Raw genomic sequence first — 22,823 nt, forward strand, 5'->3', positions numbered from 1 at the left:
CTTCTGTTAATACATCCTAGAACTGCATTTGCCTTTTTTGCTGCTGCATCACACTGTTGACTCATATTCAGTCTGTGATCTATTAGTATACCCAAGTCTTTTTCACATGTGCTGTCACTTAGCCCTATTCCTCCCATTCTATATATGCTTTTTTCATTTTTATTGCCCAGATGTAGTACTTTGCATTTCTCCCTGTTAAAAACCATTCTGTTAGTTACTGCCCACTTCTCCAGTTTATTTAAATCTTTTTGAATCCTCTCTCTCTTCTCTAGTATTAGCTATCCCTCCTAGCTTTGTGTCATCAGCAAATTTAATCAGTTTACCCTCAATTCCTTCATCTAAATCGTTGATAAAGATGTTGACGTCATCGCGGTAATTCGCGATGACGTCACGCGAATGACCGCGAGACTTCGAGATCCCGCGAGAACGGACGCCATTGCGGGCATTTTCGCAAAGGATTACTGGGAACGAGAGCGTGGAGAGACGCGGGAAGGCTGCGCGGGATGCTGGAAGGTAAGAATAACAATATTTTTTATTTTAAATTCTATTTCTTACAGGGATATGGTACCCAAAGCCCGGAGGACAGTCTCCTCTCCTCCGGACCGTGGGTACCATCCGCAACTGTTCTGCTTACTTTCCGCATGGTGTACACAGCCACGTGCGGGAAGTAAGCGGAACAATGCATTCCCATGGGTGCGGGATCGCCGCGATTCTGCAAAATTAATGAGCATGCTGTGGTTTTTACCGCGAAGCGATTCCGCCGCGGTAAAAACCGCAGCATTAGCACAGCATTGCGAAATCCCATAGGAATGCATGGGATGCTTATTTTTCGCGTTTTCGCGGCAAAATCGCGCGGTTAAAACCGCCGCGGAAACGCGAAAAAAACGCCACGTGTGAACTCAGCCTTAAGATCATGGCCCCGATTCATCAAGATCGATGGTAAATTCATGTAAGTTTTGATGAAGAAGTGTGCTGGAGTCAGCCACTCCTGATTCATTAAGAGGCACATTGGACGGCTGGCAGACGGCTGATACAGGGAGACACACCATACCTATGGGACGCATTACAGGTATGAGGACCTATTCATAAAAGTCAATATTTCTGCGTTAGTAGGGGTCAGAAACAGAAGACCCACCTTCACAGAATGCTTCACAGGTTCCCTTTAAGAAATACATTGCTGATCCCAAACAACCTACTTAGTACAATGAGATGCAGGCTAAAAAATATTAAACTGTTTCAGTCCCATGTCTATTTGCATCCATAATCAATTCTTACTAATATTTCCTTTACATTTACTTGTAACCTGCTATTCATTTCTGTTAATAAATATCTGAAGGATGAAAAACTTTGAGACTGAAGACTTGGCATTTTCATCAAAACAAGGCTATGGAGACAACAGTGGTTTGGCAGTGTATGTGTCACAAGCGATTGATGCTTCTATCAAGTGGGAGGACATTGAGTGGCTTAAAGGATTAACGTCTCTACCCATAGTAGCCAAAGGGATTTTAACAGGTCTGTAAAAATGTAATACTGTATTACAACATAATCAATGAATTCAGCAGCATTGTGGAATGCAGTGGCCAATCAAGATACGCTTCTAGTTATCTTATGACAAGTCTTTTAGTCATGTTACCGGATGGCACCAGAGACCCACCCCATGGGTGGCAAAACTCAAAGTGCTGAAACACTCCATAGAATACCATGTCCATTGACTGTGACACCAATTCTTAAAGGGAATGTGTCACCCTCTGGACGTATGTGACCTATTAATATGGGCATACAGATGATAGAAATGTTACACTAGTCCTACCTTTAACCCCTTTCTGACATCCGACGTACTATCCCGTCCATGGGCCCCGGGCCCCTATGCCCATGGACGGGATAGTACGTCTACCGCGATCAGCGGCGCCCACGTGGTGAGCGCCGCTGATCGTGGCCGGGTGTCAGCTGATTATCACAGCTGACACCCGACACAATGTGTCAGGGGCGGTCACGGACTGCCCCCGACATGTTAACCCCTTGCACACCGCGATCAAACACGATCGCGGTGTACCGGGGGATAAAGGGAAGCATCGGCAGGGAGGGGGCTCCCTCCGTGCTTCCCTGAGCCCCCCACGTCAGCGCAATGTGCAGCGCTGCTGCGGGGGGCTCCTTTCCTGCAGGCCCCCGAATCCAAGATGGCGATGAGGGCCTTCGGGGGCCTGCAGGAAGCTGGCTTCCTCAGTGCCTGCAAAGCGCAGGCAAGAGGAAGTCTTCTTCAATGCCTGTGACAGATTGCTGATCTGTCACAGTGATCTGTGATGTGACAGATCAGCGATCTGTCACAGGACAGTGATGTCCCACCTGGGACTATTTAATAAAGTTAAAAAAAAAAAAAAAAAGTGTTAAAATAATTTTTAAAAAATCGCCAAATAAATTAGAAAAAAAAAAAATATTCCCCCAAATAAATCCATTTTTTGGAAATAAAAAAAACAAAAAACAATAAAAGTACACATATTAGGTATCGCCGCATCCGTAACGACCCGCCCTATAAAACTGTCCCATTAGTTAACCCCTTTAGCGAACCCCTTAAAAAATAAAAATAAAAAACGAAGCAAAAAATAATGATTTATTATCATACCGCCAAACAAAAAGTGTAATAGCGAGCGATCAAAAAGACGCATATAAATATCCATGGTACCGCTGAAAACATCATCTTGTCCCGCAAAAAACGAGCTGCCACACAGTGTCATCAGCGAAAAAATAAAAAAGTTATAGATCGCAGAATAAAGCGATGCAAAAATAATTATTTTTTATATAAAATAGTTTTCATTGCATAAAACCGACAAAACATAAAAAAACGACCTAAATGAGGTATAGCTGTAACCGTACTGACCCGAAGAATAAAACCGCTTTATCAATTTTACTGCACGCGGAACGGTGTAAACGCACTCCCCCAAAAGAAATTCATAAAACGCTGGTTTTTGTTCATTCTGCGTCCCAAAAATCGGAATAAAAACCGATCAAAAAATGTCACGTGCCCGAAAATGGTACCAATAAAAACGGCAACTCGTCCCGCAAAAAATAAGACCTCACATGACTCGGTGGGTCAAAATACGGAAAAATTATAGCTCTCAATATGTGGTGATGCAAAAACTATTTTTACAATAAAAAGCGTCTTTTAGCGTGCGACAGCTGCCAAACATAAAAACCGCCATAAATAGTAAATCAAACCCCCCGTTATCACCCCCTTAGTTAGGGAAAAATAATAAAATAAAAAAATGTATTTATTTCCATTTTTCCATTAGGGTTAGGGTTAGGGCTAGGGTTAGGGCTAGGGTTAGGGTTAGGGCTAGGGTTATGGTTAGGGTTAGGGCTAGGGTTAGGGTTAGGGCTGAGATTAGGGTTAGGGGTGTGTTGGGATTCGGGTTGGAGTTAGAATTGGGGGTTTCCACTGTTTGGTCACATCAGGGGCTCTCCAAATGCAACATTGCGTCTGATCTCAATTCCAGCCAATTCTGAGTTGAAAAAGTCAAATGGTGCTCCTTCCCTTCCAAGCTCTGCCATGCGCCCAAACAGTGTTTTACCCCCACATGTAGGGTATCAGTCTACTCAGGACAAATTGCAAAACAACTTTTGGGGTCCAATTTCTCCTGTTACCCTTAGGAAAATAAAAAATTGGGGGCAAAAATATCATTTTTGTGGAAAAAAATGATTTTTTTATTTTCACGTCCGAGCGTTATAAACTTCTGTGAAGCACTTGGGGGTTCAAAGTGCTCACCACACATCTAGATAAGTTCCGTGGGGGGTCTAGTGTCCAAAATGGGTCACTTGTGGGGAGTTTCAATAGTTTAAGTACATCAGGGGCTCTCCAAACGCACATGACACCCGCAGACCATTCCATCAAAGTCTGCATTCCAAAACGTCACTGCTTCCCTTCCGAGCCCCGACGTGTGTCCATACAGTAGTTTTCTCCCACATATGGGGTGTCAGCGTACTCATGACAAATTGGACAACAACTTTTGGGGTTCAATTTCTCCTGTTACCCTTGGGAAAATAAAAAAATTGGGGACTAATTGATCATGTTTGTGGAAAAAATACGATTTTTTTATTTTCATGCCCTGGCATTATAAACTTCTGTGAAGCCCTTGGGGGTTCAAAGTGCTCACCTCACATCTAGATAAGTTCCTTAGGGGGTCTAGTTTTCAAAATGGGGTCATTTGTGGGGGGTTTCCACTGTTTAGGTACATTAGGGGCTCTCCAAAGGCAACATGACACCCGCAGACCATTCCATCAATGTCTGCATTCCAAAACGTCACTACTTCCCTTCCGAGCCCTGACGTGTGTCCATACAGTAGTTTTCTCCCACATATGGGGTGTCAGCGTACTCAGGACAAATTGGACAACAACTTTTGGGGTTCAATTTCTCCTGTTACCCTTGGGAAAATAAAAAAGTTGGGGACTAATTGATCATGTTTGTGGAAAAAATACGATTTTTTTATTTTCATGCCCTGGCATTATAAACTTCTGTGAAGCCCTTGGGGGTTCAAAGTGCTCACCTCACATCTAGATAAGTTCCTTGGGGGGTCTAGTTTACAAAATGGTGTCATTTGTCGGGGGTTTCCACTGTTTAGGTACATCAGGGGTTTTCCAATCGCGACATGGTGTCCGATCTCAATTCCAGCCAAAAACGTCAAATGGCGCTGCTTCCCTTCCGAGCTCTGCCATGCGCCCAAATAGTGGTTTACCCCCACATGTGGGGTATCAGCGTACTCAGGACAAATTGCACAATAACTTTTAGGGTGCTGCTACCCTTGGAAAAATAAGAATGGAGGGTGAAAAGATCATTTTTGTGGAAAAAATATGATTTTTTAATTGTACGGCTTTATGTTATAAACTTCTGTGAAGCCCTTGGGTGTTCAAAGTTCTCACCACACATCTAGATAAGTTCCTTAGGGGGTCTAGTTTCCAAAATGGTGTCATTTGTGGGGGGTTTCCACTGTTTTGGTACATCAGGGGTTTTCCAATTGCGACATGGTGTCCGATCTCAATTCCAGCCAAAAACGTCAAATGGCTCTGCTTCCCTTCCGAGCTCTGCCATGCTCCCAAATAGTGGTTTACCCCCACATGTGGGGTATGAGCGTACTCAGGACAAATTGCACAATAACTTTTAGGGTCCTGTTACCTTTGGGAAAATAAAAATTGGGGTGAAAAGATCATTTTTGTGGAAAAAATATGATTTTTTAATTGTACCGCTGTACGTTATAAACTTCTGTAAAGCCCTTGTGGGTTCAAAGCTCTTACCACATATCTAGATAAGTTCCTTGGGGGGTCTAGTTTCCAAAATGGGGTCACTTGTAGGGGGTTTCCACTGTTTAGGTACATCAGGGACTCTCCAAACGTGACATGGCGTCCGATCTGAATTCCAGCCAATTTTGCATTGAAAAAGTCAAACGGCGCTCCTTCCATTCTGAGCTCTGCCATGCGCCGAAACAGTCGTTCCCCCCCACAAATCAGGTAGCAGCGTACTCAGGACATATTGCACAATAACTTTTGCAGTCCAATTTCTCCTGTTACCCTTGGTAAAATAAAAAAAATTGAACCTGAAGTATTTTTTTTGTGAAAAAAAGTTAGATGTTCATTTTTTTTAAATATTCAAAAAAATTCCTGTGACGCACCTAAAGGGTTAATAAACTTCTTGAATGTGGTTTTGAGCACCTTAAGGGGTGCAGTTTTTAGAATGGTGTCACTTTTGGGTATTTTCTATCATATAGACCCCTCAAAGTGGCTTCAAATGTGATGTGGTCCTAAAAATAAAATGGTGTTGTAAAAATGAGAAATCGCTGGTCAATAGAGTTGAGCGATACCGTCCGATACTTCAAAGTATCGTATCGGATGGTATCGGCCGATCTTTAAAAAAAGTATCGGTATCGCCGATTCCGATACCGGAAGTCCCATTCAAGTCTATGGGACTTCCGGTATCGGAATAAGAAAAACCCTTTCCTGCCCTTGTACAGCCTCTCTGGGGTCTGTACGGGCCTTTCGGGGGGCTGTGCCGGCCTGCCAGGGGGTCTGTGCAGGCTCCGGTGGTCTGTGCCGGCCTGCCGGTGGTCTGTGCAGGCTCCGGGGGGCTGTGCCGGCCTGCCGGGGGGCTGTGCCGGCCTGCCGGGGGACTGTGCAGGCTCCGGGGGGCTGTGCCGGCCTGCCGGGGGGCTGTGCCGGCTCCGGGGGGCTGTGCAGGCATCGTCCGATGGGACTACAAGTCCCATCGGGCGATGCCTGCTACCATGACAGTGATTGACACATTAGCCAATGATGGGACAGTAGTAGTCCCATCATCCGGCTAATGTGTTAAATGTAAAAAAAAAAAAAAAAAAAAAAAAAATTACATGCTACATACATACAACATGCATACTACATACATACTACATTCATACTACATACTACATACTACATACATGCTACATTCATACTACATGCAACATACATACTACATATATACTACATGCATGCTACATACATACTGCATACTACATGCTACATACATACTACATATATACTACATGCATGCTACATACATACTACATGCTACATACATACCACATACATACTACATATATACTATATGCATGCTACATACATACTACATGCTACATATATACTACATGCATGCTACATACATACTACATGCATGCTACATACATACTACATGCTACATACATACCACATACATGCTACATACATACCACATACATACTACATATATACTACATGCATGCTACATACATACTACATGCTACATACATACCACATACATGCTACATATATACTACATGCATGCTACATACATACTACATGCTACATACATACCACATACATGCTACATATATACTACATGCATGCTACATACATACTACATGCTACATACATACCACATACATGCTACATATATACTACATGCATGCTACATACATACTACATATATACTACATGCATGCTACATACATACTGCATGCTACATGCATGCTACATACATACTACATACATACTACATGCTACATACATACCACATATATACTACATACATACAATACATTCATACAATACATGCATAGACATACAGTACATATAACATAGAGTAACATACTTACCAATACTTGTCACATTGTTCCCCGAAGCCATTGTCGTCTACGGAATAAATATTAACATAACAAACCACAAAAATACTCACCCACGATCCGAAGCAGTCCACGAGTGTGTCCCACGACGATCTTGGGTAGAGAACGGCAGCATCAGCTGTTGCTGCCGTTCTCTACGGGCTGCAGGAATCCAATGACGGAAGGTAGGTATCCTTCCGCACTGTATTCCTCCGCCACTTAAAAAAAAAAAAGTCCCTAGTCTCACTTTATGCCATTGCTGTGTGGGAAATTCCCACGCAGCAATGGCATAAAGTGAGACTAGGGACTTTTTTTTTTTTAAGTGGCGGAGGAATACAGTGCGGAAGGATACCTACCTTCCGTCATTGGATTCCTGCAGCCCGTAGAGAACGGCAGCATCATCTGATGCTGCCGTTCTCTACCCAAGATCGTCGTGGGACACACTCGTGGACTGCTTCGGATCGTGGTTGAGTATTTTTGTGATTTGTTATGTTAATATTTATTCCGGAAAGACAATGGCTTCGGGGAACAATGTGACAAGTATTGGTATAAGTATGTTACTCTATGTTATATGTACTGTATGTCTATGTATGTATTGTATGAATGTATTGTATGTATGTAGTATATATGTGGTATGTATGTAGCATGTAGTATGTATGTAGCATGTATGTAGTATGTATGTAGCATGCAGTATGTATGTAGTATGTATGTAGTATATATGTAGTATGTATGTAGCATGCATGTAGTATGTATGTAGCATGTATGTAGTATGTATGTAGTATATATGTAGTATGTATGTAGCATGTAGTATGTATGTAGTATTTTTTTTTTTTTTTTTTTTTAACATTTAACACATTAGCCGGATGATGGGACTACTACTGTCCCATCATTGGCTAATGTGTCAATCACTGTCATGGTAGCAGGCATCGCCCGATGGGACTTGTAGTCCCATCGGACGATGCTTGCACAGACCCCCGGACATCAGCACAGCCCCCCGGCAGGCCGGCACAGCCCCCCGGCAGGCCGGTACAGACCCCCACAGGGTGCACAGACCACCGGCAGGCCGGCACAGCCCCCCGGCAGGCCGGTACAGACCCCGGGCAGTCCACACAGCCCCCCGGCAGGCCGGCACAGCCCCCCGGCAGGCCGGCACAGCCCCCCGGCAGGCCGGCAGAGACCCCCGGAAGGCCCGAAATGACGGCGCATCATGATGCGCACACACCGCGCATCATGATGACGTCAGGCCGTCAATCAACTGAACTTCCGATTCCGATGCCGAATTCCGATATTGAAAAAATATCGGAAGTCGGTATCGGAATTCCGATACAGCAAGTATCGGCCGATACCCGATACTTGCGGTATCGGAATGCTCAACACTACTGGTCAACTTTTAACCCTTATAACTTCCTAACAAAAAAAAATTTTGGTTCCAAAATTGTGCTGATGTAAAGTAAACATGTGGGAAATGTTAGTTATCAAGTGTTTTGTGTGCCGTATCTCTGTAATTTAAGGGCATAAAAATTCAAAGTTGGAAAATTGTGAAATTTTCAAAATTTTTGCCAAATTTCCATTTTTTTCACAAATAAACGCAAGTTATTTGAATGAAATTTTACCACTAGCATGAAGGACAATATGTCACGAGAAAACAATGTCAGAATCACCAGGATCCATTTAAGCGTTCCAGAGTTATGACCTCATAAAGGTACAGTGGTCAGAATTGTAAAAATTGGCCCAGTCATGAATGTGCAAACCACCCTTGGGGGTGAAGGGGTTAAACCTTTCTCCCGCACAAACATGTCAATGATAGAAGAGCCAGTTTTATGTCGCTATTTTTTTATTTTTGCGTATATATTTATACATATGATTAATTCATGTTAAATCATTTCACCTTTCAGCTGTAAGACTTGGGCTTCATTCAGACATCCGTGTAGCACGTACATGTTCTGTGCTTTTCACAGATACAATTGTAGTTATTATAGTCAATGAATACAAGTCTATGGCTTCATCATGGATATCATAGTCCATGGATCCATGAACATGGATGACCGTGTGCAGTCTGTGCACTGTCTGTGATTAAAATTGCAATGGAAAGGAGAAGCTTTGCAATTTATTTATCCACACGTGATAATCACAGACGTCTGAATGAGACCTTTTGGTACATTCATGCTGTACCACAATATTTAACAGTCAACTTTCAGCTGCAATACCCGGCAGACCCTGACTCCTAATGTGAGTTGACTGCATGATATAAGCCTATGAGACCATTAGCTCAGGTCCGGAGACTCAAGAGGGGGCCAGGAATTGTGTCGCTCACAGACTGTAAAATATGGTGATGTAATTGCACCCTAAATGTAGGGGCATATACCGTGAAGTATCCATGTGAATGTAAAAATAAAATGACTACTTTAACCCCTTCATGACAAATGACATATGCAGTATTTACATAATATGTCATGTCCTTGACTTTGATGTCGCCTCCAGCGCTGAGCCCGCATCTTTCCTGCAAATGACAGCTGATTTAACTACCGCAGGTAGATCGGAGCTCCACTCTCGGCTGTAAGCCAGTTAGATTCTGCTGTCAAACACTGACAGCAGGATTTAACGCACGTCATTCCGGCTGCTTCTTGGCATCCCGTGATCACAGGGTGCAGAAGGTTTGTCATGACAGCCGGGGGACAGCAGAAGACCTCCGTGCCTGTCATCACGATACTTCTATGAATGCTGGTCGGTGGAGCTGAAGTCCTGGTAGGTATAGCACGGATGTCACAGCCTCAAGTCTCTTAAGGAGACTATTAAATAAAGTAAAAAATGAAAACAAAGTTTTTAAACATATGAAAAAAGCAAACAGAAGTTCAAATCACCCCACTGAAAATAAAACAATAAAAAAAGCACATATTTGGTATTGCTGTGTTTAGAAATGTCCGATATTTCAAAATCTAAAGTACGGTAAATTAATCAGATCGGTAAATGGTGTAACGAGAAAAAAATCGAAACGCCAGAATTAAGCTTTTGCCGCCTCAACATTGCAATAAGTGGCCATCAAAACATCATATCTATGACAAATGGTATCAATAATAACATAAGCTCAGGGCACAAAAAGTAAGTCCTCACCCAAAAAATGGAACTCTACAGATCTCGAAAAATAGCAACAAATGCAAAATTCCTACAACCTTCAGAATTTTTTTCCCCTACTCCCCCCCATAAAAACTATACTATATACGTATGTTTGGTATCTGCGTACTCATACTGACCTGGGAAATCATATCGCCAGGTCAATTTCACGATATAGTGAACATGGTAAATGGAAAAAAATAAAAACAGCTATTGTGGAAATGCAGTTTTTTTGCAATTTAAATCAATTATATTATTCAAAAGTAATAATAATAATAATAATAATAATCTTTATTTATAAAAGTACAACTCGTCCCACAAAAAAACAAGTCCTCATACAGCTATAATGATGAAAATATAAAAAGTTATGGCTCTTGAAAGAAGGTGAGGAAAAAAACAAACAAAAAAAAAAACGGAAAATGGCCATGGCGTGAAGGAGTTCAGGTCTAAGCCTTAATACATACATACAGTCATGGCCCAAGTATTGACACCCCTGCAATTCTGTCAGATAATACTCAGTTTCTTCCTGAAAATGATTGCAAACACAAATTCTTTGGTATTATTATCTTCATTTAATTTGTCTTAAATGAAAAAACACAAAAAGAATTGTCCTAAAGCCAAATTGTATATAATTCCACACCAAACATAACAAAGAGGGTGGACAAAAGTATTGGCACTGTTCGAAAAATCATGTGATGCTTCTCTAATTTGTGTAATTAACAGCACCTGTAACTTACCTGTGGCACCTAACAGGTGTTGGCAATAACTAAATCACACTTGCAGCCAGTTGACATGGATTAAAGTTGACTCAACCTCTGTCCTGTGTCCTTGTGTGTACCACATTGAGCATGGAGAAAAGAAAGAAGACCAAAGAACTGTCTGAGGACTTGAGAAACCAAATTGTGAGGAAGCATGAGCAATATCAAGGCTACAAGTCCATCTCCAAAGACCTGAATGTTCCTGTGTCTACCGTGCGCAGTGTCATCAAGAAGTTTAAAGCCCATGGCACTGTGGCTAACCTCTCTAGATGTGGCCAGAAAAGAAAAATTGACAAGAGATTTCAATGCAAGATTGTGCGGATGTTGGATAAAGAACCTCCACTAACATCCAAACAAGTTCAAGCTGCCCTGCAGTCCGAGGGTACAACAGTGTCAACCCGTACTATCCGTCGGCATCTGAATGAAAAGGGACTGTATGGTAGGAGACCCAGGAAGACCCCACTTCTTACCCCGAGACATAAAAAAGCCAGGCTGGAGTTTGCCAAAACTTACCTGAAAAAGCCTAAAACATTTTGGAAGAATGTTCTCTGGTCAGATGAGACAAAAGTAGAGCTTTTAGGGCAAAAGCATCAACATAGAGTTTACAGGAGAAAAAAGAGGCATTCAAAGAAAAGAACACGGTCCCTACATTCAAACATGGCGGAGGTTCCCTGATGTTTTGGGGTTGCTTTGCTGCCTCTGGCACTGGACTGCTTGACCGTGTGCATGGCATTATGAAGTCAGAAGACTACCAACAAATTTTGCAGCATAATTTAGGGCCCAGTGTGAGAAAGCTAGGTCTACCTCAGAGGTCATGGGTCTTCCAGCAGGACAATAACCCAAAACACACTTCAAAAAGCACTAGAAAATGGTTTGAGAGAAAGCACTGGAGACTTCTAAGGTGGCCAGCAATGAGTCCAGACCTGAATCCCATAGAACACCTGTGGAGAGATCTAAAAATGGCAGTTTGGAGAAGGCACCCTTCAAATATCAGGGACCCGGAGCAGTTTGCCAAAGAAGAATGGTCTAAAATTCCAGCAGAGCATTGTAAGAAACTCATTGATGGTTACCGGAAGCAGTTGGTCGCAGTTATTTTGGCTAAAGGTTGTGCAACCAAGTATTAGGCTGAGGGTGCCAATACTTTTGTCCGGCCCATTTTTGGAGTTTTGTGTGAAATGATCAATGTTTTGCTTTTTGCTTCATTCTCTTTTGTGTTTTTTCATTTAAGACAAATTAAATGAAGATAATAATACCAAAGAATTTGTGTTTGCAATCATTTTCAGGAAGAAACTGAGTATTATCTGACAGAATTGCAGGGGTGTCAATACTTTTGGCCATGACTGTATATGCCCATATCAGTTTTGACTGGTCCACACTCAAACCACATAGCTAATATCAGTCAATTAAAGGTGTTATCTGTGGCTTAGGGTCTTTTTTCCTATAGGGTTAAGAATAGTGTTGAGCATTCCGATACCGCAAGTATCGGGTATCGGCCGATACTTGCTGTATCGGAATTCCGATACCGACTTCCGATATTTTTTCAATATCGGAATTCGGCATCGGAATCGGAAGTTCAGTTGATTGACGGCCTGACGTCATCATGATGCGCGGTGTGTGCGCATCATGATGCGCCGTCATTTCGGGCCTTCCGGGGGTCTCTGCCGGCCTGCCGGGGGGCTGTGCCGGCCTGCCGGGGGGCTGTGTGGACTGCCCGGGGTCTGTACCGGCCTGCCGGGGGGCTGTGCCGGCCTGCCGGTGGTCTGTGCACCCTGTGGGGGTCTGTACCGGCCTGCCGGGGGGCTGTGCCGGCCTGCCGGGGGGCTGTGCTGATGTCCGGGGGTCTGTGCAAGCATCGTCCGATGGGACTACAAGTCCCATCGGGCGATGCCTGCTACCATGACAGTGATTGACACATTAGCCAATGATGGGACAGTAGTAGTCCCATCATCCGGCTAATGTGTTAAATGTTAAAAAAAAAAAAAAAATACTACATACATACTACATGCATGCTACATACATACTACATATATACTACATACATACTACATACATGCTACATACATACTGCATGCTACATACATACTACATACATACTACATGCATGCTACATACATACTACATATATACTACATACATACTACATACATGCTACATACATACTGCATGCTACATACATACTACATACATACTACATGCATGCTACATACATACTACATATATACTACATACATGCTACATACATATTGCATGCTACATACATACTACATACATACTACATGCATGCTACATACATACTACATATATACTACATACATACTACATACATGCTACATACATACTGCATGCTACATACATACTACATACATACTACATGCATGCTACATACATACTACATATATACTACATACATACTACATACATGCTACATACATACTGCATGCTACATACATACTACATACATACTACATGCATGCTACATACATACTACATATATACTACATGCATGCTACATACATACTACATGCTACATACATACTACATATATACTACATACATACTACATACATACTACATACATACTACATGCATGCTACATACATACTACATGCATGCTACATACATACTACATGCATGCTACATACATACCACATACATACTACATGCTACATACATACCACATATATACTACATACATACAATACATTCATACAATACATACATAGACATACAGTACATATAACATAGAGTAACATACTTACCAATACTTGTCACATTGTTCCCCGAAGCCATTGTCTTTTCCGGGATAAATATTAACATAACAAACCACAAAAATACTCACCCACGATCCGAAGCAGTCCACGAGTGTGTCCCACGACGATCTTGGGTAGAGAACTGCAGCATCAGATGATGCTGCCGTTCTCTACGGGCTGCAGGAATCCAATGACGGAAGGTAGGTATCCTTCCGCACTGTATTCCTCCGCCACTTAAAAAAAAAAAGTCCCTAGTCTCACTTTATGCCATTGCTGTGTGGGAATTTCCCACACAGCAATGGCATAAAGTGAGACTAGGGACTTTTTTTTTTTTAAGTGGCGGAGGAATACAGTGCGGAAGGATACCTACCTTCCGTCATTGGATTCCTGCAGCCCGTAGAGAACGGCAGCATCATCTGATGCTGCAGTTCTCTACCCAAGATCGTCGTGGGACACACTCGTGGACTGCTTCGGATCGTGGGTGAGTATTTTTGTGGTTTGTTATGTTAATATTTATCCCGGAAAAGACAATGGCTTCGGGGAACAATGTGACAAGTATTGGTAAGTATGTTACTCTATGTTATATGTACTGTATGTCTATGTATGTATTGTATGAATGTATTGTATGTATGTAGTATATATGTGGTATGCATGTAGTATGTATGTAGCATGCATGTAGTATGTATGTAGCATGCATGTAGTATGTATGTAGTATGTATGTAGTATATATGTAGTATGTAGTATGAATGTAGTATATATGTAGTATGTATGTAGCATGTAGTATGTAGTATGAATGTAGTATATATGTAGTATGTATGTAGCATGTAGTATGTAGCATGCATGTAGTATATATGTAGTATGTATGTAGCATGTAGTATGTATGTAGCATGCATGTAGTATATATGTAGTATGTATGTAGCATGTAGTATGTATGTAGCATGCATGTAGTATATATGTAGTATGTAGCATGTAGTATGTATGTAGCATGCATGTAGTATGTAGCATGTAGTATGTATGTAGCATGCATGTAGTATATATGTAGTATGTATGTAGCATGTAGTATGTATGTAGCATGCATGTAGTATATATGTAGTATGTAGCATGTAGTATGTATGTAGCATGCATGTAGTATGTAGCATGTAGTATGTATGTAGCATGCATGTAGTATATATGTGTTATGTATGTAGCATGTAGCATGCATGTAGCATGCATGTAGTATGTATGTAGTATATATGTGGTATGTATGTAGCATGCAGTATGTATGTAGCATGCATGTAGTATATATGTAGTATGTATGTTGCATGTAGTATTTATGTAGTATGAATGTAGCATGTATGTAGTATGTAGTATGAATGTAGCATGTATGTAGTATGCATGTTGTATGTATGTAGCATGTAATTTTTTTTTTTTTTTTTTTTTTTTTTACATTTAACACATTAGCCGGATGATGGGACTACTACTGTCCCATCATTGGCTAATGTGTCAATCACTGTCATGGTAGCAGGCATCGCCCGATGGGACTTGTAGTCCCATCGGACGATGCCTGCACAGACCCCCGGAGCCTGCACAGCCCCCCGGCAGGCCGGCACAGCCCCCCGGCAGGCCGGCACAGCCCCCCGGCAGGCCGGCACAGCCCCCCGGAGCCTGCACAGCCCCCCGGCAGGCCGGCACAGCCCCCCGGCAGGCCGGCACAGCCCCCCGGAGCCTGCACAGACCACCGGCAGGCCGGCACAGACCACCGGAGCCTGCACAGACCCCCTGGCAGGCCGGCACAGCCCCCCGAAAGGCCCGTACAGACCCCAGAGAGGCTGTACAAGGGCAGGAAAGGGTTTTTCTTATTCCGATACCGGAAGTCCCATAGACTTGAATGGGACTTCCGGTATCGGAATCGGCGATACCGATACTTTTTTTAAAGATCGGCCGATACCATCCGATACGATACTTTGAAGTATCGGACGGTATCGCTCAACTCTAGTTAAGAACTCTCCGACAGGTAGTACCTAGCTACCTGCCTGTTGTGCCTTTCAACAGACCTTTCCTTGGTAAGAGCATTCATGGAGCGCTCCCACCGGCGATTCTCCTCCCGGTGATGTCATACTCTCCTCTGTTATGGGGCATCAATGCTGATGCCATGCTGATTGACAGCTGGCTCCCTTCTGACTGATTGCACGGAGCCGGCTGTCAATTAGCATGACATAAGTAATGATGTCCCATTGACAGAGCAAATCAGAAGAGAGGGAGCTGCTCTGTTGATGTGAGGTCAAAGGAAGCAGGAGAATTGCCGCCTAAACTATGAAAGATCTCCGCAGGGCAGAATAGGCAGTTTAGCATCTACCTGCTGATAGGTTTTATTTTCCTATTGTGCTAAGAACTTACCGCAAGTGCCAGATAACCTCTTCAACCTAAAGTGGTCCAATCAATAAATAACAAGTATGTATTCAGCTAACTAAGTTGTTTCAGGCCAGATTCTCCTATGAGTATTTTTGCACTCATAAAAAAATAATAACTTGACAATCTATTGCAATGCTATATTACTAATAACGCATTAAACTTCGTTAGGGGAAAAAATAAATATAGTATGTAATAATAGCTAAAAATAAAAAAATAAAAGAACGATAACCTCCCCTTTTACATTAAATACAAATATTGTTAGCGTAAAATCATTCATAAAAGTCAAACTATAACATTGTTTAAACAATACTGAAAAAACAGAATGAAAAAAAAAAAAACTCCTAAATTGCTGTTTTTCACTCACCTTACATTCAAAATAGGTAACAAAAAGCTGTCAAAATCATATGTACCCCAAAACATTAAAAGCATAGATTTAGCATCATAATGACCAACAGACTCAAATCACAAGGTCATTTTTACTGCACCAAAAAATAAGGCCCAAAATCTTTTTGTGGAATTGCAATTTTTTCCCAGCATTTCACCATACTTTTTCTCTTTTTATAGTACATTATATCACAGTGAATGGCATCATTTGAAACTAAAAATTGTCTCGCGAGAAACATATAAATATGTTTCTTGTGTACAAAGCTAACATATACATATATGGCTTTGTGGATGGAAAAATTAAAAAAAGTTATGACCTTTGAAAGAAAAGAAGGAAAAATGGAAGCAACCAAACAAAAATCGGTTAAGCACAGGAGACTATTATTTGAGGGACTTCCATGGCTGTAAATATAACTGTATTAATTGTATCTTTCCTTTAAGCGGAGGATGCAATAGAAGCTGTGAAGTGTGGCGTAAGAGGTATCTTGGTGTCCAATCACGGTGCACGTCAGTTGGACGGTGTCCCAGCCACAGTAAGTGCATGCTTAATATTTAATGTACCGCAACTCAAAGGGTCTAGATACTCAACAGGGCTTCCGCATGTAAAACTGTCTATATCAGAAAGGTAACACATAATTCTACAGCTGTATAACTATTCTTCTCTCTACTATAAGCAAATCTCAAGATCCAGAGTTCAAGTTCAGAGAAGTTAAAGAACATCATTATGTAACCTTTCCGCTGACACATATAGAACATGGTGTTCACATAGGGGCCGATTCATCAAACGATTTCCACCAGAATTCTGGCATAAAATTGCTTGCACTTTGTGTATATAGGAGGAAAAAAAAAACACCAGTATCCAAATGCTTCAACTTAGGGCCATAAATGACTCGAAGCGCGTCAGCAGTGGTTTCTGTTTTATGCAGTTGTATCCGAAGACATTCTGATGCTTTTCATTGCACAATAAGAAAGCAAGACTTTTTAAATGGGCCATTTGGATGCTCGTGCTTTTCTTTCTTTTTCATAAACCTGATTGAATTGTTGGAATATTTTTGAGCAACTCAAAGTTCTGAAAAATTGCAGGTTTTTACATTTTGATGCCAGCTTTAGTTTTCACCATTTCACTCCTATAAAGGGTCAAGGCCTTGGTTGAGAAAGCCCCTGGTTGTGTCCACAGAGTAACTGCTGGCTGATAGAGCGAGTTTGCAATGGATCGTCCTCTTACTGGGATAGTAAGATAATCCAGGTTAGGTAGTGGGAAGGAGAAGTAGATACATGAGGCCCATTCATCAAGGCTGGCTGTTCTTATAACAGTTGTGAAAAAAAGTTTGTTAGAGTAAGATACACTAATTTCACAAGCTGCCAGCCTCTTGATGAATTTTGCACATTTTTGGGGGCTGTAGAGCCACACAGTTTGAAATTAACTCATGGTGTGAAATGTAGTGATTTTTTGCTATAGTGATGCTGTTGGGCTGCACTTGGCCATGCTCCATAGCAATACATCCTGCGCATTTTTAAAAAAGGATGGTGCTGAACTTGTGAGACCACAAAAAAAGTCACAACATTTTTGCGCATATAAGCATAGGGCAAAAACTTGCAACTTGTATATACCACACTTGCTTACTTATATAAAAGACATGATGAATTTTGTCCATAGAGTTACATCAGAAAATGATATGTATCCATCACTAGGGCGCTTATGAGTTTACTGTATACAGTTTATTAAACAGATCAGGACCAGACCATCTTCCCCATTCTCAACCAAGCACATTTTAAGATGTTATCATATGAATCTAAAAAATGTTCTCTTTTCGATATCAAGTAACTTTTTGCCTCTTTTTTTCAATATCTATGAGGGCTAATTTTTATGTCATTTTTTATATTCCTAATTAATAAAAAATATAAGGAAGAAAAATGTAATGTCTATTTTTCACATTTTTGTAGTTATTTTTTATGACAACAAAAGACTGCTGCCAAAAAAATTTAAATTAGAAATTATTTTTATTTATTGGACATAATTTTCTGCAACCGTGTCGGGACTATAAATAGCCATTTGGACAGGTGGTGTTGTTTGTTGTTTTTAATTATTTTTTCTTCTTCTCTATTTTTTTTCTTCATTTATTCTGCACAGTATGATTCCCATAACGTCTTTATGACCTCTGTGGGAATTTGAACATATAAATAGGTTATTTTTATTGTTCATTACTAAAGGGCTAGTAATCCCAGTTACAGGGGCTACAATAGGGCCCACTGGACCCAGCTGCTCCTGATCCCTCCCCACACTCAGAGATCACACGATCACTGGGTTCTGGAGGAGGAAGTGTTGTTAGTATACAGAACTCATTCCGAATTGTGTGCACAGTGATCAGGAAGGAAAAATTGTAAAAAATCATGTCTGCCTTCTCTTTTGGTAGTTGACTGTGTCTGACAATGGCTCCCTGTCCCTGCAGCTGCACAATCTGCTGTAGGCTGCCTACTTTGCATTGAAACTTAAGAACGTCACTACAGAGTAAAGTGTGGACCGCCCGCGCATTTAACGTCTATGAGCAATCCAGAAATAGCACTCCTTAGTGGTGGGCAAAGGCAGGCGAAGTCTTAAATTTTGTCTCAATGAAGATGGCTTAAAAAATATATGGCAAAAAAATGTGAAAAAACATTTCAGGTTTGTTAAAGTTTAAAATAAAAAGAGTTCAAGATTATTCACTAACAAAAATGCATAGAGAAAACAGCCGTTTTACACATATTCTCCCAAAATGTACCGGAAAAATGAATTGGGGTGATCCAGGATGTTGTCATTATACAGAGACCTGATATGAAAATGCTCATTCATGGGTGAAACACAGGATTCGAGGTACATGGGGGCACATCTAGGATATGGTTATGTACAAAAAAGTGCAAAAAAGTTTATCAATATTTCTAACGCAGCAGTACAGTGCCTCTCAGAACACCAAAAATTGGCAAATTTAGTTTAATCTAATGTTGATCTTTGTACACCTCATTGGATATCGTCTCAATAGCATTGTACACTGTATCCCAGGATATTCATACCCACAAAGGCAGGTGTCACGTCACCACTTCCTTCTGCCGTGCCAACGCTCCCTGTGCCCCGTCAAACTCACCAGATTGCAGCTTCCCGGTGCGTCCCCGTCTGTTCCCCTGCTCTGACGACAGCGCTTGCTTCCTCCCGGGCGTGCACTCCCCGCAGCTCTCTCCATGCACGAGCACTTCCTCCTCTCTGAGCTGGTCACTCTTCCTGGTCCTCTCTATGGTCAGGAGGACCCTGACCCGGGAGCTCCTCCCCATGCTCCCATATCAGGCCGTCGCTCCCTAGTGACGCTGCCTGATCGTCACTTGCCTTCCCTTGTGATTCTGGCCCCTTTTGCTGGCATTCGCCGCCGCTACCTCCACGTCTCGTCCCCTGGCTTGCTCTCTCACATTTTGTTACCTGTTCTCTTCTATGTTCCAGTGTTCCTACCTTGCCAGCCCACAGCTCCAGTCTCCTGTGCTCCCGCCGCTCTACCCTGGTCCAGTCTCCTTCGTTCCTGCTGCTCTACCCTGGTCCAGTCTCCTGGTTCCTGCCACTCTACCCTGGTCCAATCTCCTGGTTCCTGCTGCTCTACCCTGGTCCAGTCTCCTGTGTTCCTGCCGCTCTACCCTGGTCCAGTCTCCTGGTTCCTGCCACTCTACCCTGGTCCAGTCTCCTGTGTTCCTGCCGCTCTACCCCGGTCCAGTCTCCTTTGTTCCTGCCGTTCTACCCCGGTCCAGTCTCTTGGTTCCTGCTGTTCTACCCTCGTCCAGTCTTCTGTGCTTCTGCCCTAGGTACCAGCTGCCGCGGTAATAGTTTCCCCTGGGCCTGTCCCTAACACTCCCTGTATAGGGGGTGGTCCACCTGGTCCGCTCGCCCAGGGGAGGTTCGTTGCCATGGTCCAGTGGGTTCACCTTCAGGGTTCCTAACAGCTGGATATTTATGTAGTGACCCTGCATACTTTCTCTGAAGGTGTATGTGTCATTAGTTATTAGTGATGTTATTTCTGTAGTCCATAGCAGAAACATTCTGATATTGTACAGTGAGGGATGGCTGTGCCTTTTATTTATGGTACCGATTTATATGTGATACTGAACGTCATTTATTCACCGTTTTACCCCACAGCTTGACGTGCTTCAGGAAATTGTGAAAGCTGTGGATGGGAAAGTCGAAGTATATCTGGACGGTGGAGTAAGGAAAGGAACAGATGTTCTGAAAGCCTTGGCATTGGGGGCCAAGGCAGTGTTCATAGGAAGACCTGTGTTATGGGGCCTGGCCTATCAGGTACAGTAGATTTATAGGATATGGAGGCATGTAGAATACATTACAATGATCAGTAGAATTTGAATTGCTTACGTACACCTTCTGTATTAATACAAGGGAGAACATGGTGTGGAAGAAGTACTTAATATTCTAAGAGATGAATTTCGTCTGGCCATGGCTCTCTCAGGTAAGTTAAAGAGTAAATATAGAAATATATGTACGGTATATACATATGTGTGTATGTATAAAAGTAGTCACATATCTTATTACAGACATTTGCTTCTAACTCCTCCTGGTCTGCTCGCTCATTCATGGAAAAAACCTGTCTTCAGTGACTACAGATTTTCCCAGCACTGAGGGGCTAGATGACAGTTGGTGCTTATAAAGTTCTATGGAGAAGGAGGAGCTAGAGGCAAATACAGATATTATGCATTTCCTGAAATGACAGGTACACTTTAATGCACTTTTTTCATGGCTCGTGGCAGCAAAAATCATTTCCCATCATAGTTACTGTGACAATCCTTGAGCTTCAGAACTGTTCCTTCTCCTATACATAGTAAAATTTTTACATTATGATGTTCCTATCCTGGGGGGAGGGGGGAGCTGGAGGGATGAAAGAGGCCCGATCACTTCTATTGCTCCCTTTTTGAGGTATAAGCCAGGAAATGATTTCGCACAGTTTAGCCCATGTGAGCTATTCCCTGTTTTTTTTAGACATTTATTCAACCTTAAATGTATTTTATTTGGTAAATCTCAGAGTATTAGTTTTGCCCACAGTGTTTCTCAAGTTATTTAGGTTACAATACGTAAAGAAACTATGCTGCAACCACAGTTCATGCAACCGACCTTGTGCGCTTATCTTACTGCAATCTGCAATAACTACAACTTATACATGAAATCTCTATCTTACTACATCCATTATCAGGATGCATCAAAGGAAAGATGAGAGCTAAATCTCCTTACAACGTGTCAACAAAAAATGCAAAAAAAACTATAAAGAAGTCCCGTTATATTCTAAAAGAAATAAGTTACTTTATTAAATATTAATAATTAGACAGGACATGACAAAATGTCATACAATTAACAAAGAATAAAATGTATAAAATCGAGAACAGGCGAACAGTGATGCAGCCGAAGTAATGGAGCGGGGAAAATGTAAACAAAAGGTATTAGAAACCCCCATGTTAAACATCAAAAAATGGGTACTATATCATGAAACACAGAGTCAAACCCCATGTGGCATATGTATAAGGAAAGTGCATAGAGGCACCAACAATACAAGGGTGGTAGACTAGTGCAATTAAGCCAAGATATGCACAAGGCTCCCTGTATGGAAAAATAGTCCAACAGCAGATAATAATTGCAACCATTAAATAAACAAATCACAGAGGTCTCATACCCATGGTGAAGGTGTCCCCGCACCACACAGAAGCCCCAACGCGCGTTTCGCACCTCGCTTCCTCGGGTGGCAGTGTAATCCTTCATGACCTGCATGTCTAAATGTATTACATTGGTATACTTACATTTATCGAGATTTGATATGCATTGTTAGGGCTGTATGTCATTTAATTGGTTATTGTATAGTCATGTCCTTAGTTAATATGGAATAATATAGCTTTATGTGTCTTATTTACATTGCCACTTTTGTGCTGCGCACGTCGTCGGTGCTTTCCGGTTGACTTATGCATCCGCGACATTGGAAGTGACGGTGTGTCTCCTGGTGCCCCGCCCCCGTGCGCTCCGTGTGCACACTGCAGCTGATTGGCCATATCCATAGGACGGCGGCATATTTAAACACGCAGATCATGAAGGAATACACTGCCCCCCAAGGAAGCGAGGTGTGAAACGCACGTCGGGGCTTCTGTGTGGCGCGGGGACTCCTTCACCATGAGTATGAGACCTCTTTGGTTTGTTTATTTAATGGTTGCAATTATTATCTGCTGTTGGACTTTTATGTCCTGAAGGTTTTTTCCATACAGGGAGCCTTCTGCATATCTTGGCTTAA

General features: G+C 42.1%; 1 protein-coding gene across 2 annotated transcripts in view; it reads left to right on the forward strand.

Annotated features, from left to right (window-relative positions):
- The window catches only part of HAO1 (hydroxyacid oxidase 1), a 79,304-nt gene that overhangs the window by 13,607 nt on the left and 42,874 nt on the right, over nucleotides 1-22,823 (forward strand). For both annotated transcript variants that reach the window (XM_073553868.1, XM_073553867.1), the window contains exons 4-7: nucleotides 1,337-1,512; nucleotides 16,972-17,063; nucleotides 20,681-20,839; nucleotides 20,936-21,005. In XM_073553868.1, the coding sequence (XP_073409969.1) occupies nucleotides 1,337-1,512; nucleotides 16,972-17,063; nucleotides 20,681-20,839; nucleotides 20,936-21,005 (497 nt within the window). The remainder of the gene's footprint in view (nucleotides 1-1,336; nucleotides 1,513-16,971; nucleotides 17,064-20,680; nucleotides 20,840-20,935; nucleotides 21,006-22,823) is intronic.

The sequence above is a fragment of the Dendrobates tinctorius genome, unplaced genomic scaffold (genome assembly GCF_039654945.1).
Source record: "Dendrobates tinctorius isolate UK_male_01 unplaced genomic scaffold, ASM3965494v1 ptg000203l, whole genome shotgun sequence".
Classification (NCBI taxonomy): domain Eukaryota; kingdom Metazoa; phylum Chordata; class Amphibia; order Anura; family Dendrobatidae; genus Dendrobates; species Dendrobates tinctorius.